This window comes from Mustela nivalis (genome assembly GCF_964662115.1).
Source record: "Mustela nivalis genome assembly, chromosome: 4".
Classification (NCBI taxonomy): Eukaryota; Metazoa; Chordata; class Mammalia; order Carnivora; family Mustelidae; genus Mustela; species Mustela nivalis.
Window position 1 is genome coordinate 938,536 of NC_139023.1, and position 14,116 is coordinate 952,651.

General features: G+C 49.7%; 1 protein-coding gene across 3 annotated transcripts in view; it reads left to right on the plus strand.

Annotated features, from left to right (window-relative positions):
* The window catches only part of TMEM150C (transmembrane protein 150C), a 68,477-nt gene extending 58,089 nt beyond the window's left edge, over positions 1-10,388 (plus strand). For 2 of the 3 annotated variants that reach the window (XM_082726525.1, XM_082726523.1), the window contains exons 6-8: positions 3,209-3,336; positions 6,078-6,255; positions 8,160-10,388. In XM_082726525.1, the coding sequence (XP_082582651.1) occupies positions 3,209-3,336; positions 6,078-6,255; positions 8,160-8,368 (515 nt within the window). In that variant the 3' untranslated portion in view covers positions 8,369-10,388. The remainder of the gene's footprint in view (positions 1-3,208; positions 3,337-6,077; positions 6,256-8,159) is intronic. The other variant, XM_082726524.1, reaches the window with a different exon arrangement.
* The last annotated feature ends 3,728 nt before the right edge of the window (positions 10,389-14,116 follow it).

Here is a 14,116-nt window from a genome sequence, read left to right on the forward strand (position 1 = left end):
CTGAACTCACTGAGATCAGGAGTCACATGCTCCACTGGCTGAGCCAGCCAGTTGCCCATACAATCTATCTTTAAAGGAAAATTTGCCTAGTCAGAGCTGATTAATAATGGTGTTAGTAGGTAAAGAGGGCAGAGTGTGGTGTTTGGACTGCTGTTCTGGAAGTTAGGACTGCTGGGTTGAATTCATGTCTTCAAATAGGTTTCTGTTTCCTGCTTAATTTCATCATCTGTTCATGATCAGATGATTTATCATCATATTACAAGGGGGAAGGCTGGGACCAGAAGATGACACATGTCCTGTAGCACAGAAATTAGTAGCACAGAATATGGCCACTGACCCTCTTGCTCTGGGAACAGGGAAACAAACTGACCAGATAGGTCAATATGGAAAGCCATCTGTGTCTGCTTCAGCAGTAGGTTAGGGCTTAAGCCAAAGTTGTAGTACCATCCTATCCTCCCCAACCTAAATGGCATCTAGAGAGCAGTTAGAGTAATACTTTCCACTAGTCATTTTAATATTTTTAAGTTGTTTTTAAAGATTTGTTTTGTTTTTAAAGATTTTTATTTATTTGACAGAGAGAGATTGAGTACAAACAGAGGGGGAGCAGCAGAGGGAGAAGCAGGCTCCTTGCTGAGCAGGGAGCCTGATGCTGGCCTCCGTCCTGGGACCCTGGGATCATGATCTGAGCCGAAGGCAGCTGCTTAACTGAGCCACTCATTAGTCACTTTTAAAATAAATGAAATGTGCTAACTTGGTATTTTGTCATTATGTCCTAATATCCACACACAATTAATAGCAAGTGTCTCCCATGGTGCCCTGTGTTGAGGCTTCTGGTCTCAATCTAGTGACCACTTTAATCTGATCACTTTGTGTCAGAGGGCTTATGTGAAATTTCTTCTAATTCTTCCTCCTGTGCCCATCCTAGAAAGCAGAAAAAGCTGTGCTGAGTTTTTCACCCTCTAGGATACTTGTTGTCATTATTACTAGACATCAGATATATCACAACTTCTAACTAAGTCCTTCAAACCATTAGGTTTGGACTCTTTCAACTCAAGTGTCATTTATAAATTCTATGAACTCCAGTGGGAATTAGATGAAACATAAAAATACTAAAAGCTAAATCAGAGCTGAACAATCTGCAATTTTATAAATTATGGCTTACTGCTATTTTGTTTCTAAAATGCAAATCTTTTTTTTTTTTTTTTTTTTTTAATTTATTTGACAGAGAGAGATCACAAGTAGGCAGAGAGGCAGGCAGAGAGAGAGAGAGGAGGAAGCAGGCTCCCTGCCGAGCAGAGAGCCCGATGCGGGACTCGATCCCAGGACCCCGAGATCATGACCTGAGCCGAAGGCAGCGGCTTAACCCACTGAGCCACCCAGGCGCCCTAAAATGCAAATCTTAACTAGGTTGTATTCCACTCTTGGATCAGAGATACTTGGACTGAAAATCAACTTGCTGAGCTTAACTTTGTAGCTTGAAACTATGACATTCAGCAGATTTAGGAAATGCAAATTTATGGACGAGTTTTCTTTATGAATGACTCCTAATAGGGAATGAAGATAAAAACTTTTAGCAACTAATTACCTACTTAATTGCTATATAAATAGGATAATTCTTGAATTTCTAGTCATCTTCCCTGTTACACCTTAATGTCAGAATAAATTGTCGTAGGAAGTAAAAAGTGTATTTCCTTATTTGTAGATATAATTCATGCTAGCTGCAAGTACTTTTTTCCTCTTTTTTAAGATTTTATTTATTTATTTGACAGACAGAGATCACAAGCAGGCAGAGAGGCAGGCAGAGAGGCAGGCAGAGAGAGAGGAGGAAGCAGGCTCCCTGCGGAGCAGAGAGCCCGTTGCAATGCGGGGCTCGATCCCAGGACCCTGGGATCATGACCTGAGCCAAAGGCAGAGGCTTTAACCCACTGAGCCACCCAGGCACCCCTACTTTTTTCCTCTTATTCATAGACTAACCTCCCCCGCTTTTTGTTTAAATATGAAAATATCCCTGCACTAAGCTGTTAATAAAAGGAGATTCTTATATTCGTGGCTTGAGTATGTACTGTCCTGAAGGTTACTATTAGAAATCAGGTTTGAGGCATGCCTGGCTGGCTCAGTTGCAAGAGCATGTGATTCTTGATCGCAGGGCTATGAGTTCGAGCCCCACATGGGGTATAGAGATTACTTAAATAAATAAAACCTTAAAAAAAAGAGTCAGGTTTAAATCTAGGTAATTCCTTCAACCTTTCTGATTCTCCTGTAACAATTTGCTTCAAATGATGGAGAGGTCTTCTAAAGTAAGTAACACCGGGGCCCCTAGGTGGCTCTGTTGGTTAAGCATCTGCCTTCAGCTCAGGTCACAGTCCCAGGGTCCTGGGATCGAGGCCCACATTGGGCTCCCTGCTGAGCAGGGAGCCTGCTTCTCTCCCTCTCCCTCTCCCCCTCCCCACCTTCATGCTCTCTCACTCTCTCAATAAAATCTTTTTTAAAAATAAAATTTAAAAAATAAAGTAACATCACTGAAAAATCAAGCTTTCTTAATATAATCAGCTAAATAAATCATTACTGTAACACCTCTAAGTTAGATCAACTATCCTTGTCCTATGACAGTGGACACCTCCACATAGAATTAGAGGGAGGAGGGAATAAACCAGCAATCAAGGGATTTGTACACTTGCCTTGTCTTCTTCGTGTCCCCAGGAATGACTTCTGGCACAGGGACCAGCCACCGTGTCTGGATGTGGATCCCTGTCTTCTTCCCTGTCTTCCTTCCCCTAACTGTGAAACTAAAGGGGTGGTGAATTCGTGAATTCCGAGCCATGGATTGTCTTTCTCCCTGTCATAATTGTTGCGTCAAGGCCTCTGTGATGTTCTCCTAAGCCAGTGGGTACTGGGCCGACCTTGCTTTTGAGAACTCTGAGCACCACCCTTGTGGCAGCTCTGTCATCCTTGCATCCCTCAAATAACATAGCACTGCCGCTTCAGCTGCTCTCTGCCTCCCTCAGGATAGGCATAATAAAACATCCAAATAATCATAAGCATCGCGTGAAAAATCTCTTTTAAAAGCTATCTGCCATTTCAGAGATGTAAAACCGCACCATGGTGAAAAGTTTAGTCTTGCACATTGGGGCTTCAGAACTCTGCCTCCAAGTCTAGCTGCATGGTTTAGATTTTTAAATAACCTTTTTTTTTTTTTTTAAATCCCCAGCTCTCGTGGTAGCTGTTCTGCGCTTCATACAACTGAAGCCCAAGGTTTTAAATCCATGGCTGAATATTAGTGGATTGGTGGCGCTGTGTCTGGCTTCCTTTGGAATGACCTTACTTGGTAATTTTCAGGTACTTCATTTGGCCTTTTTCACCTCCTTCTTCCTCTTCACCTAGCCACTGATTCTGCATGAATCTTTTCAATAATGCCAATCGTGCTTCCTAATAAGCACAGATCATTCAGCAGTCAGTCCTTCTGGTCTTCGCCCCCGTGTACCTGTGTTCGCACCACACGTGTGAGGGTGCTCCCTCTGCACTGGGAGGACAGCACAGCTACGGGGAGAAGTAGCCTTTCCAATCGCTGTGCATCTTCTACAAAGGATTTCAAAGTGCTTTACTCTTTTTCTCAGAGCAAACTGTCTCCTAATGGAACTTACTAGAAAACTAATAGGATCGTGACCTTTCTAAAATTAAACACTGAACATCCTTTTTGGATGAAAGCTCGCATTTTATATCAGCAAGCTCACGTGGGACTCAAGTTTGAAAACCCAGAATTTCTCTAGAACACATAGGACTTGTATAAAGATGTCCTAGCACTAACTCTTCTGCCCAGACATTAAGAAGCCCAAGGTCACAACATTTAGTAGTAAGTTCCCTAGGGGTGCCTGGATGGCTCAGTTGGTTGAGTATCTGGCTCTTGATCTCCGCTCAGGTATTGATCTCAGGATCATGAATTCAAGCCCCGTGCAGGGCGCCACACTGGACATAGAGCCTACTTAAAAAAAAAAAATTCCCTTGCTAATACGATCATCTGCCTCTTGACTCAAATGACTCCATCTGTAAGCAGACAAGGAGCTCCCCTGCACTGGAACAGTTCCCCTGGCTCCATTCTCTTCCCACCGTCCTCCAGCCTGTGTTTTATACCCTGGTGAGAAACTTCCTCCATCCTCACACCTCTCCCTGTCTGTGGAGTAAAATCCAAATGGCACAGGCATTCAAAAAAAATATGGTAGTGGATTTTCTAAGACTGTCTCTTGTTCCACCCCTCAGTCCTGATAATTCATTATATCAGAACTTGTTCCCCAGCATTCCACCTAGAACAGAGAGGCCGTGGAATAATGAGTTTTGGAATCAATGGGTCGTTTGACAAGCAATCCCACTCATTATTCTACTACTCTAGGTCCCATCCCATATCAAGACTTGAGTGGCTGTGCTGGTTTGTGCTGCAGGGACTAGCATGTTGCCCAATGCTCACTACCAATTCTCTCAACCAGGGCCTGGATGGAAGTTACTGAGGAGACCTTTCCGTCTTTCCTCAAGTCCAGAGATTGGGTTGTTTTGGTGCACCACAAATACTCAAAACCATGAGTGATCACGTGACATAGGAGAACACTTTCTGGACTATGTACAGAGAACACACAAGAAACAACACCTTAGTTGCCTGTGAGGAAACCAAGTGGCTAGCGTATGGGATGGCAGACAGAGTTTTCCATCTGTACTCCATCATTTTTTAAAGTTTGAACCATGTAATTATATAATCAATTTTTTTTTATTTAAAAGATTTTGTTTATTTATTTATTTGACAGAGATCACAAGCAGGCAGAGAGTCAGGCAGAGAGAGAGGAGGAAGCAGGCTCCCTGCCGAGCAGAGAGCCCAATATGGGGCTCGATCCCAGGACCCTGAGATCATGACCTAAGCCGAAGGCAGAGGCTTAAATCCACTGAGCCACCCAGGCGCCCCGATAATCTATTTTTTAAATTAAGTTTAAGATAATAAATGAATAGACTGTGTATAGCATGGAAAACCAATTTCCTAAAAATAAAACTTAATTTGAGGAATTGTTATTTAAAGTAAGATCCGGAGCACCTGGGTGGCTCAGTCAGTTAAGCGTCTGCCTTTGGCTCGGTCATGGTCCCAGGGTCCTGGGATCGAGCCCCGCATCGGGCTCCCTGCTCCGTGGGGAGCCTGCTTCTCCCTCACACACTCCCCTTGTGTTCCCTCTCTCACTGTCTCTGTCAAATAAAAAAAAATAAAACATTAAAAAGAAATATATATATATATATATATAATTGCTCAAGATGTTTCAAGGGGGCAGTGTATATATATTTTTTAAAGATTATTTTATTTATTTAGTTATTTATTTGAGAAATCGAGCGCGAGCCAAGGCAGGGGAGACGGAGAAGCAGGCTCCCCGCTGGGCAGAGGGCCCGCTGCGGGGCTCGATCCAGGACCGCGAGATGATGACCCGAGCCGAAGGCAGAGGCTCAACTGACTGAGCACCCCAGGCGCCCCGAGGCCACTACACTTAAGCAAAAGGGGCCCGCGAGCTTTCCGACACCCGTAGGCGACGATCTGGAGAGTTCGCGTCTGTGACGCTCAAAATGGAATCGCGCGGACGGGTGTCCTTCCGCCTGTTCGCTGCGTGACAGGGAGAGTTCGGACACGAATGTCCGCTGGCGGGCCTGCGACTGCGGGAGCTCTTGCGTGGCGGCTCTCTCACAAGGGCAGCGCCCCGCACCCCGCCCTGCCCACCGCAGCTGCGCGTGCTCCGTCCGTAGCGACGCGGCCGTGCGTGGAGAGCGACGCCCGGGGCGCGCGTGCGCAGACCCCGACGCCCCGTCCCGCTGCCGCGGCCCCTCCTGTGCCTGCGCACGCGTGCGGGAAACGGCCTCCCGCGCCGCACGAACACGCACAGTGCTCGCGCCGCACGCGTGCTCCGAGGCCCGGGGCGGCCCGTCGGCCTCCCGCCCTCCGAGGTCAGGCCCGAGAACACTCGGCAAGAACCGGCGACGACGAAGGCCCGCCCAGTCCTCCCCGGGCGGCCGCGTCCCTGCGCGTCTCCCCCTCACGCGCCCCCTCTGCCCGCCCCCAGCTCACGAACGACGAGGAGATCCACAACGTCGGCACGTCCCTGACCTTCGGCTTCGGCACGCTGACCTGCTGGATCCAGGCCGCCCTGACGCTCAGGGTGAACATCAAGAACGAAGGGCGGAGAGTGGGCGTCCCGCGCGTGGTGCTCGCCGCCACCGTCACCCTCTGCGTGGTCCTCTGTATCCTTTCAGTGCGGGGAGAGGCCGGTAAGCGCCCGGCCGACGGTCTGGTCGCCGGCCCTGAGGGCGAGGAGGGCGAAAGCGCGCGGCCGCGTTCCTCACCCAGAGACGACGCGGGTCCGCCGCCTGCAGATGCTGTCTGTGGGGGCGGCGTCCCCGTGACGGAGGGCACCGGACGCGCCGCGAGAGGGCGGCCGGCTTTCCCTTCCCTCTTAAAACAAGGCTAATTAGCGACGTGATCAGGGCCGCGGTTATTTCCTGTCACTTAACTGGCAAAGGAGAACGCGGCCGGCCTCCCGGGCCGCACCCTGGGAGCGGCCCCTCGCGCCAGCGGCGGGCCGGGGAAACGCGAGAAACCCCGCCCGATCCCGCGAGACCAGATCAGCGTGTGTGGGGGGGGGGGGGGATGCGGTGACCCCACCTCCCGGCGGCGAGGCCCGATCGAAGCCGGCCGGTGCCCGCGCGGCCAGTCGGGTCAGCCCCTCGGACCGAGCGCTCGTCAGTGTTGGCGGCGACAGGGCCTCCCGACACCCGCGGAAGGCGACGGGGTTCCCCGCTGCTGCGACGCGGGTCCGAGCGGGGGGGTCCGAGCGGGGGGGCCGGCGCGCGTCGGCGACGCGGACGAGGCAGCGCGTGCCGGGCCCCCGAAGCCCTCTCCCAGGCTGCGCCTCAGTCCTCGCGCGACAGCAGTAGGCACAGGCCGCGCGCCGGGCCCGGTTCGCGGCTCCTGCTCAGGCGCGGCTGGAGCGCTCGCCCACCCCGGCGGCGGCTCGGTGACGCCGCAGATACCGCAGCTCGGGGTCTTCGCTTCCTTTTCCTCCCCGACGGCCGCTGGCCCGGGTGTTTGAGGTTGTGCAGCACCTCAGAGGACAAGGCCGGGAGGGTCCAGCCCGGAACGGTGCTGCGGCGGCCGCGCGACGAGGGGTTCCGTGAGCGACACGGGAGACTGTGCCGCCGAGGCCCAGCCCCTCCCCCGCGGCTCCCGCAGCCCTGCGCTGCGAAGCCTCCCCCAGGCCCGGCGGAGACTCGCGTCCGTTCGCATTTTCCGCGTCTACCAGCCCCGCCCCGTCGTTTCGGAGCGCTCGGAGCCTCGCTGGGTCCCCGGGGGCGCCGGGGGCGGGTCCGGGCCTTGTGCGAGGCCGCCGCCCGCTCTCGGCAGACTCGCGGCTGCCGGGGCAAGGCCTGCGGGCAGCGCTGGCTCCGCGAGCACGGACTTCGGGCCTGGCCCCTTGGCTCCGGACTGCAGCCTTGACGCCTCGCGTCCCCGCCGCCACCACATGCTGTGGCGGCGCGGCGGCGTGGACGCTCCGCGGGGATCAGGCCGCGGAGCCTCAGTCGCTGTCCTGCGGGGGCGCTGGGCAGAAGACGACGCGCCCCTCCACGGTGGTCGGCCGCTAGTGATTTCGTGTGTTCGGATGGTTTCTGCAGGTACAATGGTGACCGCGAATCCACGGCCACACGCACTGGTCTTTAAAAACATACACTTATTTTTCTGGCCGACGTTTTTTGTTGTTGTTGTTGTTGTTTTTGTTTTGTTTTTTGGAATTTTAATCCTCTGGCTAATCTCCCAGATTATTAGGCGGCGGGAGAGCTGCCTGAATTCCAGCTCTACGGTTAACACCTCTGTGACCGGTTTCCCCGCTTTTAAGCGAACCGGTGATAATAGGGTTGCTGTGAGGACTAAGTTCGATTTTTCATGCAGGCCCCTAGACGCCGTCCCACACGAGGGCAGAGCTCGGTACTGAGTTCGAGTTACTCGTGCAGGGGGCGAGTTCAGCAAGCCGTCAAGCCGAGTTCCGCCGGTGCGGGGCAGAGCGAGAGTTCTGGTCACCTGTCCCGGTCCAGAAAAGAGCCCAGTTTCGATGCGGCTGAGGGGGGTCCTTTCCTTGACTGCTGCTCCCCAGATTTCATCCTCATGGCCCAAGGCATCCACATGTATGCGGCCCGGGTCCAGTGGGGACTGGTCATGTGCTTCCTGTCTTACTTTGGCACTTTTGCCGTGGAGTTCCGGCATTACCGCTACGAGATTGTGTGTTCCGAGTACCAGGAGAATTTCCTGAGCTTCTCCGAAAGCCTGTCCGAAGCTTCTGAGTACCAAACCGACCAGGTGTAGCCCGGCTGCTTCTCCTGGCCGGTGAGGTGGGTGCGCTGGGGGGAGGAGCCGCAAGGACGCACCCACGGGACTCGGTACAGAACCTCTTCACACATTTCCACCCACACGTTCATGGCCACATCTGCCAAATGAGCTTTTCAGGGCAAGGTATGTCTTTAGTGGAAAAAGCACAAGCCCTTATGTGTTGAAATACACGCTTACACTGAAAATACATGCACGACAGAGCCAGAAGCCTGTGCATGATCACTTCTCCTTTCCCTCTCTCTCCCAGTACTCTCTGCTGTTCTCATGCTCTCACACGTTTCAGACTTCGTGATCTCCCTGCCACAGTAGGGCGGGCCACGTGTAACGCGGGAATAATGCCAACTCCCAAAGTGGCCTTCAGATCCAAAGGGCTCGGACCCAGCTCATGAGGAAGTTCTGAATCTGGCACTCAGACTCCTGAACAGACTGCGGATCATCTGACTGGATGGAAACTGCAGTCATGGGACCCCTGTAACCCATGGAAAGGTCTGGGGTCTGGAACTTAACTCCTTTCACCATGGTTCGGTGGTCGGCTGTGTGGAGTCAAGGAGGGGAGTAGGCTACTAGCCCATCACCGTGATTTGGACTTTACTGTGACTGAGAACTATTTCCAAATGTGAATATTTGTAGGGGTGTGGTCTGCCAGGCATGGGACAAGATGGGGGCAGTGAGGGTGTGGTGTCATTTTTGCTTCTGTAGTATGTTATGTACCACTTTTGTTTTATAGTTCATAGTTTAACTTCTTTTTTTCTTTAAGTAACTACCGTGGGTCTCTTGAGGCCCATGGACAAAGAAGATGTAGGCCAAGTGCAAGAGCTGAGCTTGTTTTGGGTTCAACCATGACAAAAGCAAAAAAAAAAAAAAAAAAAAAAGTGACCTGCAGGCTTCATTTGCTGCTTTTAAAAAGGTTCAAAGCTAAGAAAATGTTCACAGAAAAGCACAAAGAAATATTTGTGGAGGTAATAAAAAGAGCTCCTGCTGGACATTTTATAAAAGGGGTCTTAGAGTATCTTGTTACAAGTCCAGATCAAGGGAGAGCTTCTTAACCTGTATCTGTAGCTCAAATTTAGTATTTGATTGGGGGTGGTGGCTTAAGGGCTTATTCATACTTGGGATTTATAGAAACCAGCTAAACGATCACCCCTTCCCACCCAATACTGGCACAGCTGATCCCCTGCTGCCCAACGTACACTTTCCACCTGCACAGAGTTTAGAACGCAAACTGGAGGCCTCGGCTTTGGGGGCCGTGCTTCATAAAGAGCAGAATTCTAAGTTCAAAATGCCCTGGAGTGGGCCACGTTGACAGACTCTCCGTGAATGTACTTTGTTTCAGAAAGTCCCCAAATGTACTTCCCAGGAGCCTGGGACTTCATGGAATGTAATGTGAAAAACGCTGTTTTTTAATTCAACCCAAACTCAGACTCTTGAGGAAGGGGTTCGTGACTCTTCATCTCTGTGTTTCTCTCTGCCTCCCAGCACAGTGCCTGGCACGTATGGGTGCTGAACAAATGTCTGTTCAATAGAATGACTGGTATTTAAGGGCAGGAGAAAGGAGTACCAGAGAAAGAGTCAAAGAGGAGTGAGCAGATGACTGTTTCAAGCAAGCAAGAATGGAAGAAATCCGAGAGTAGGAGCAGATGGGGATGAGAACCCCTACGAGGGATACGTGAAATGTGAGGAAAGAATCAAGAAGCAGAGAACATTCTGCTAGGAAAGAGGCATCTTACTGTACATAGTCCAAGGTGACATTTATTATTTTTGAATACTGCTTTGGGTTTGTTTTTTCATTTTTATATTTTAAGAAATTTTAATCAGAAAACAAAGACTTATGAAGTTTTCTTTTACTCTGCACAATCCAAATTAAACAGTTTTTGGCGATGCACTGTACACTTTCTTAAGTATATCTAAATAGCACATTTTAGCAGAATCAAGCAATGACTGGCATTATTCATTGGGATCTGACCACTAAATAAAATTCTTTTATGCAGAATTATGATTTGTCTCTTACACTAACATTTCTTCTGTAATATTAATGCATGTGTAAAGGCCATCAGACATTCTGCAGAACATACACTTCAGTGGGCACCTGGATGCCTCAGTCAGTTAAGCCTCCGACTCTTGGTTTCCCCTCTGGTCATAATTTCTCAGGGTTGTGGGATGGAGACCCTGCTGCAAGGCTCTGTGCTCAGTGGGGAGTCTGCTGGAGGTTTTCTCTCTGCCTCTGAGCCTCCCCCTGCTGACACGTGCCAAAACAAAAACCTAACCAGAAACAAACCAGAAGGGATGCCTGGGTGGCTCAGTTAAGCATCTGCCTTTGGCCCAGGTCATGGTGCCAGGGTCCTCGGATTGAGCCCCTGCATCAGGCTCTCTGCTCAATCAGGAGCCTGCTTCTCCCTTTCCCTCTGCCCTTCCCACTGTCATGCTCTCTCACTCTCTCTCAAAATCTCTAAAAAATACCAGAAATTATACTTGTGTTATGGGGGTAGCATATCTATCTCTAGGGTGTTTTCCAACACCCACAGCCAATTCTCTGATTCTCTGGACACCAACCTGATGTCCTACAATTTGGTTCGTTCTAACACTACCCAGAGTTATTGTCACTCCCACGAGACTGCCCTCTCTCACTTCAAATGCCAGTCCCACAGACTGCATGACTATAAAATTGGTGGGGAAAGGGATGTCCCACAACTCCCTTCCCTTTTAAATTAGATAATTTGCTAGAAAGTCTCCCAGACTCCAGAAAACACGTGTGCCTGCTTATTATAAAGGATATAACTCAAGAACAACCAAAAGTAAGCGACAGGACAAGGAAGGGGAGGGGTGCGGGCATGCCATGCTCCCAATGTTCCCACATGTTCATCAACCCAGAAGCTCTCTGAATCTCTCTGTGCAAGAGTTTATAGGGCTCAATTTCCAGCATCCTCCCCCCACATCTGCTTCTGGAGGTTGGTCAAGAGGTCTAATCCCTTAGTCTTCTGGTGACCTGAGCCTATCTGGGGGCCCCCTCCCTAAGTGACCTCATTAGCATAAGATTGGGCTTATAATGAATAACACAAGTCACTCCTGTCACTCAGGAAATTTCTAGAGTTTTAGCAGCTCAGTGGCAGAAACCCAAGGACAAAGAGGGTTTTTTTTAATTAGGCCACACATAAATCAAGATCAAGATTACAGTACTTCCTAGGAGTTAAGAACCACAGGAAGCTAGAAGCCAAAACCAAGGTCTCTGTGTTTGGAATGAGCACGCCTGAAGGATCTGATGCAGGTGGCCCAGAGAACAAAGCCTGTAATAAACTAAGCTTCATTTTTGTAGTCCAACTAGGTCTCTTGAAGAAAAGTTCTCCTCCTAGTTGGGAGAGAGATGTTTCTAGAACAATGTTGACATTTCAAAGGTTCCATCGTTTTTTATTGAATGGAGAGACCTGACAGGGAGGTGAAGTTTTACCACCTCTTTCTGGGTCTTCTTTGCCCCTGATGTGGGAAACTGAAACTTTCATATGCTAGACTTGGTCTTCTGCTGGTTATAATGGAGAATGATGAAGTCTAGAATCTAGGTGAAGTTCAGCGGGGTAAAGTCCGGAGCCGATGACCAAGAAAGAATTCTTGAGACATCTTTGCTGCAAAATGGTGGTTTCTTAAAGCAAGGGGACAGGACCCATGGGCAGGAAGAGCTGCTGCCCTGCTATCCTGAGAAGTGGCTGATTACATACACAGGAGTTGGGTAGGTGAGGATAAAGGGGTGTTCAGAAGAGCTGTCACGGTAAAGAAGACTGGCAGGATACTGGAGGCCTGGTTATTGTCAAGCCAAGGTGGTTTTTCCCTCTAATGAGGCACTAACATGAAGACAGTTGGGAGTTTCCTGGTGGAATGTCCTCCTGTTACACATCCTTGTCAATGAGCTTTAGGTTTAGAAGAAATTTAACTTTATTTACATTTCCTTCCCCTCAGCCTCCTTCAGTTTTATGGAGGGGAGGGTGATGTTAGGGCTTTAGGAACTGAGTTGCTTGCCTCCGGAAGTTGGGCTTTTGATAAGGACATTTGTAAACTGAGGGAGACTCCTGTCTTGCAGGATTGTCTCTACAAGTTAATTATTTGTTTTCCTTTTAGGGCAGCCAGGAGTGCCTGAGGAATGTCACACATGTCACTGAGGTTGGGAAGAGAGGGGGTGTAAGGTGCCAGCTTTAGCTTTGTCCTCAGCCAGCCTCTGCTCCCTCATCAGAGAATGGAACATTGGTTCATTTTTGCTTAGCACTGTGTCCATCAGGGTATGCTGGATTTTGCTGTCCCAAAATAAAAGGAATAAAACTTATGTTCACTTCTCACACGAGGTGTGTATCCAGGGGTTGGCAAGGGGGCCACGCTTGGTGCTATGACTCGGACCCTGGCTGACAGAGGCTTCATCTCCACACATGCTTCTGCCACCGTCACCGACAGCTAAGAACTCGTAGACTGCTCAGTGGTTCTTGACGGTTCTGTTAGTGATGAGGGAGCAGGAGGCTGGCTGAAGACAAAACAAAAGCTGGCGCCTTGTACCCCACCCTCCATCCGCTACCCCTCAGTCCTATGTGTAGCATCCCTCAGGCAGCCCTGACTGCCATGAACAATAAGCAAATAGTTAACTTGAAGAGCTCACAATCCTGCTAGACAGGAATCTCCCTTGGCTTAGAAATGTCCTAAATCTCACTAACAAAGACGATTGATAGGATTGTGACAACCCACCAAAAAGTCTCCCAACTATCTTAATGTTAATGGCTGGTCTAAAGACAACATTGATCCAGCTGCAAGGGCAAGGCCTCCGGTAGGCCTGGGACAGCCTGGCACCTTGTAGGCCCTCTTTAGCATATGAAAACTCCATTGAAACCTCCCTTCCCCTCACCTTCCCCAACTGCAGGGTACATAACCTGCCATCCCTCACAACCCGGGGCAGCCGCAGCTCTTCCTGTCCACGGTCCTGTCCCCGTGTTTTAATAAACCACCATTTTGCACCAAAGATGTCTCAAGAATTCTTTCTTGGTCATCGGCTCCGGACCTCAGCCCACTGAACCTCACCTAGGTTCTAGAACTTCATCATATGGCTCCCAACGTGGGGCTGTGAGTCTTTACATTTGGACTCTGAGCTTCAGAGCAAATTGGTGAGTTCTTTCTCTTTTCTTCCTTTACTCTCATTTCGGGGGCTTTTCAAGGAGTATGGTCTCACTGGAACACTGGCATGTCAGTTGCTCAGGCTATAATCCTCTAGCCCATGGCTACTCTATGGGGAGGAGAGCGTCTGCCTTTTGGCCTGGTAGTGTCCCCCCTTTTCCTTTTTTCTCTTTTTTAAAGATTTAATGTCTTACATATGAGCTGCTCCGGGTGGGTGAGTGGCTCAGTTGGTTAAGCATCTAATTTGGTTTTGAATCAGGTCATGATCGCAGGGCAGGGAGATGGAGCCTCGCATGGGTTCCAGGCCTGCCGAAGATTCTCTCTCCCTCTGCTCCTCCCCATCCTGCTCGCAGGGTCTCTCTATCAGAAAAAAAATGTGAGCCGCTCAAAATTCAAGGCATTTAGGAAACAATGGTAATGCAGTGAGATTTCAGAGGATGTAACCGTTCTCCTGCTTCTCATAGCAAACAGCTTTCTGTGTCTTAAGGAAGTTCTAGATTATAAAAAGGGTTATTTCTTATAGTGTCTGCTGTAACTAGTACATGTCAAAGATCCATGTTCTAAATGAGGCCTGAAATAATCGTA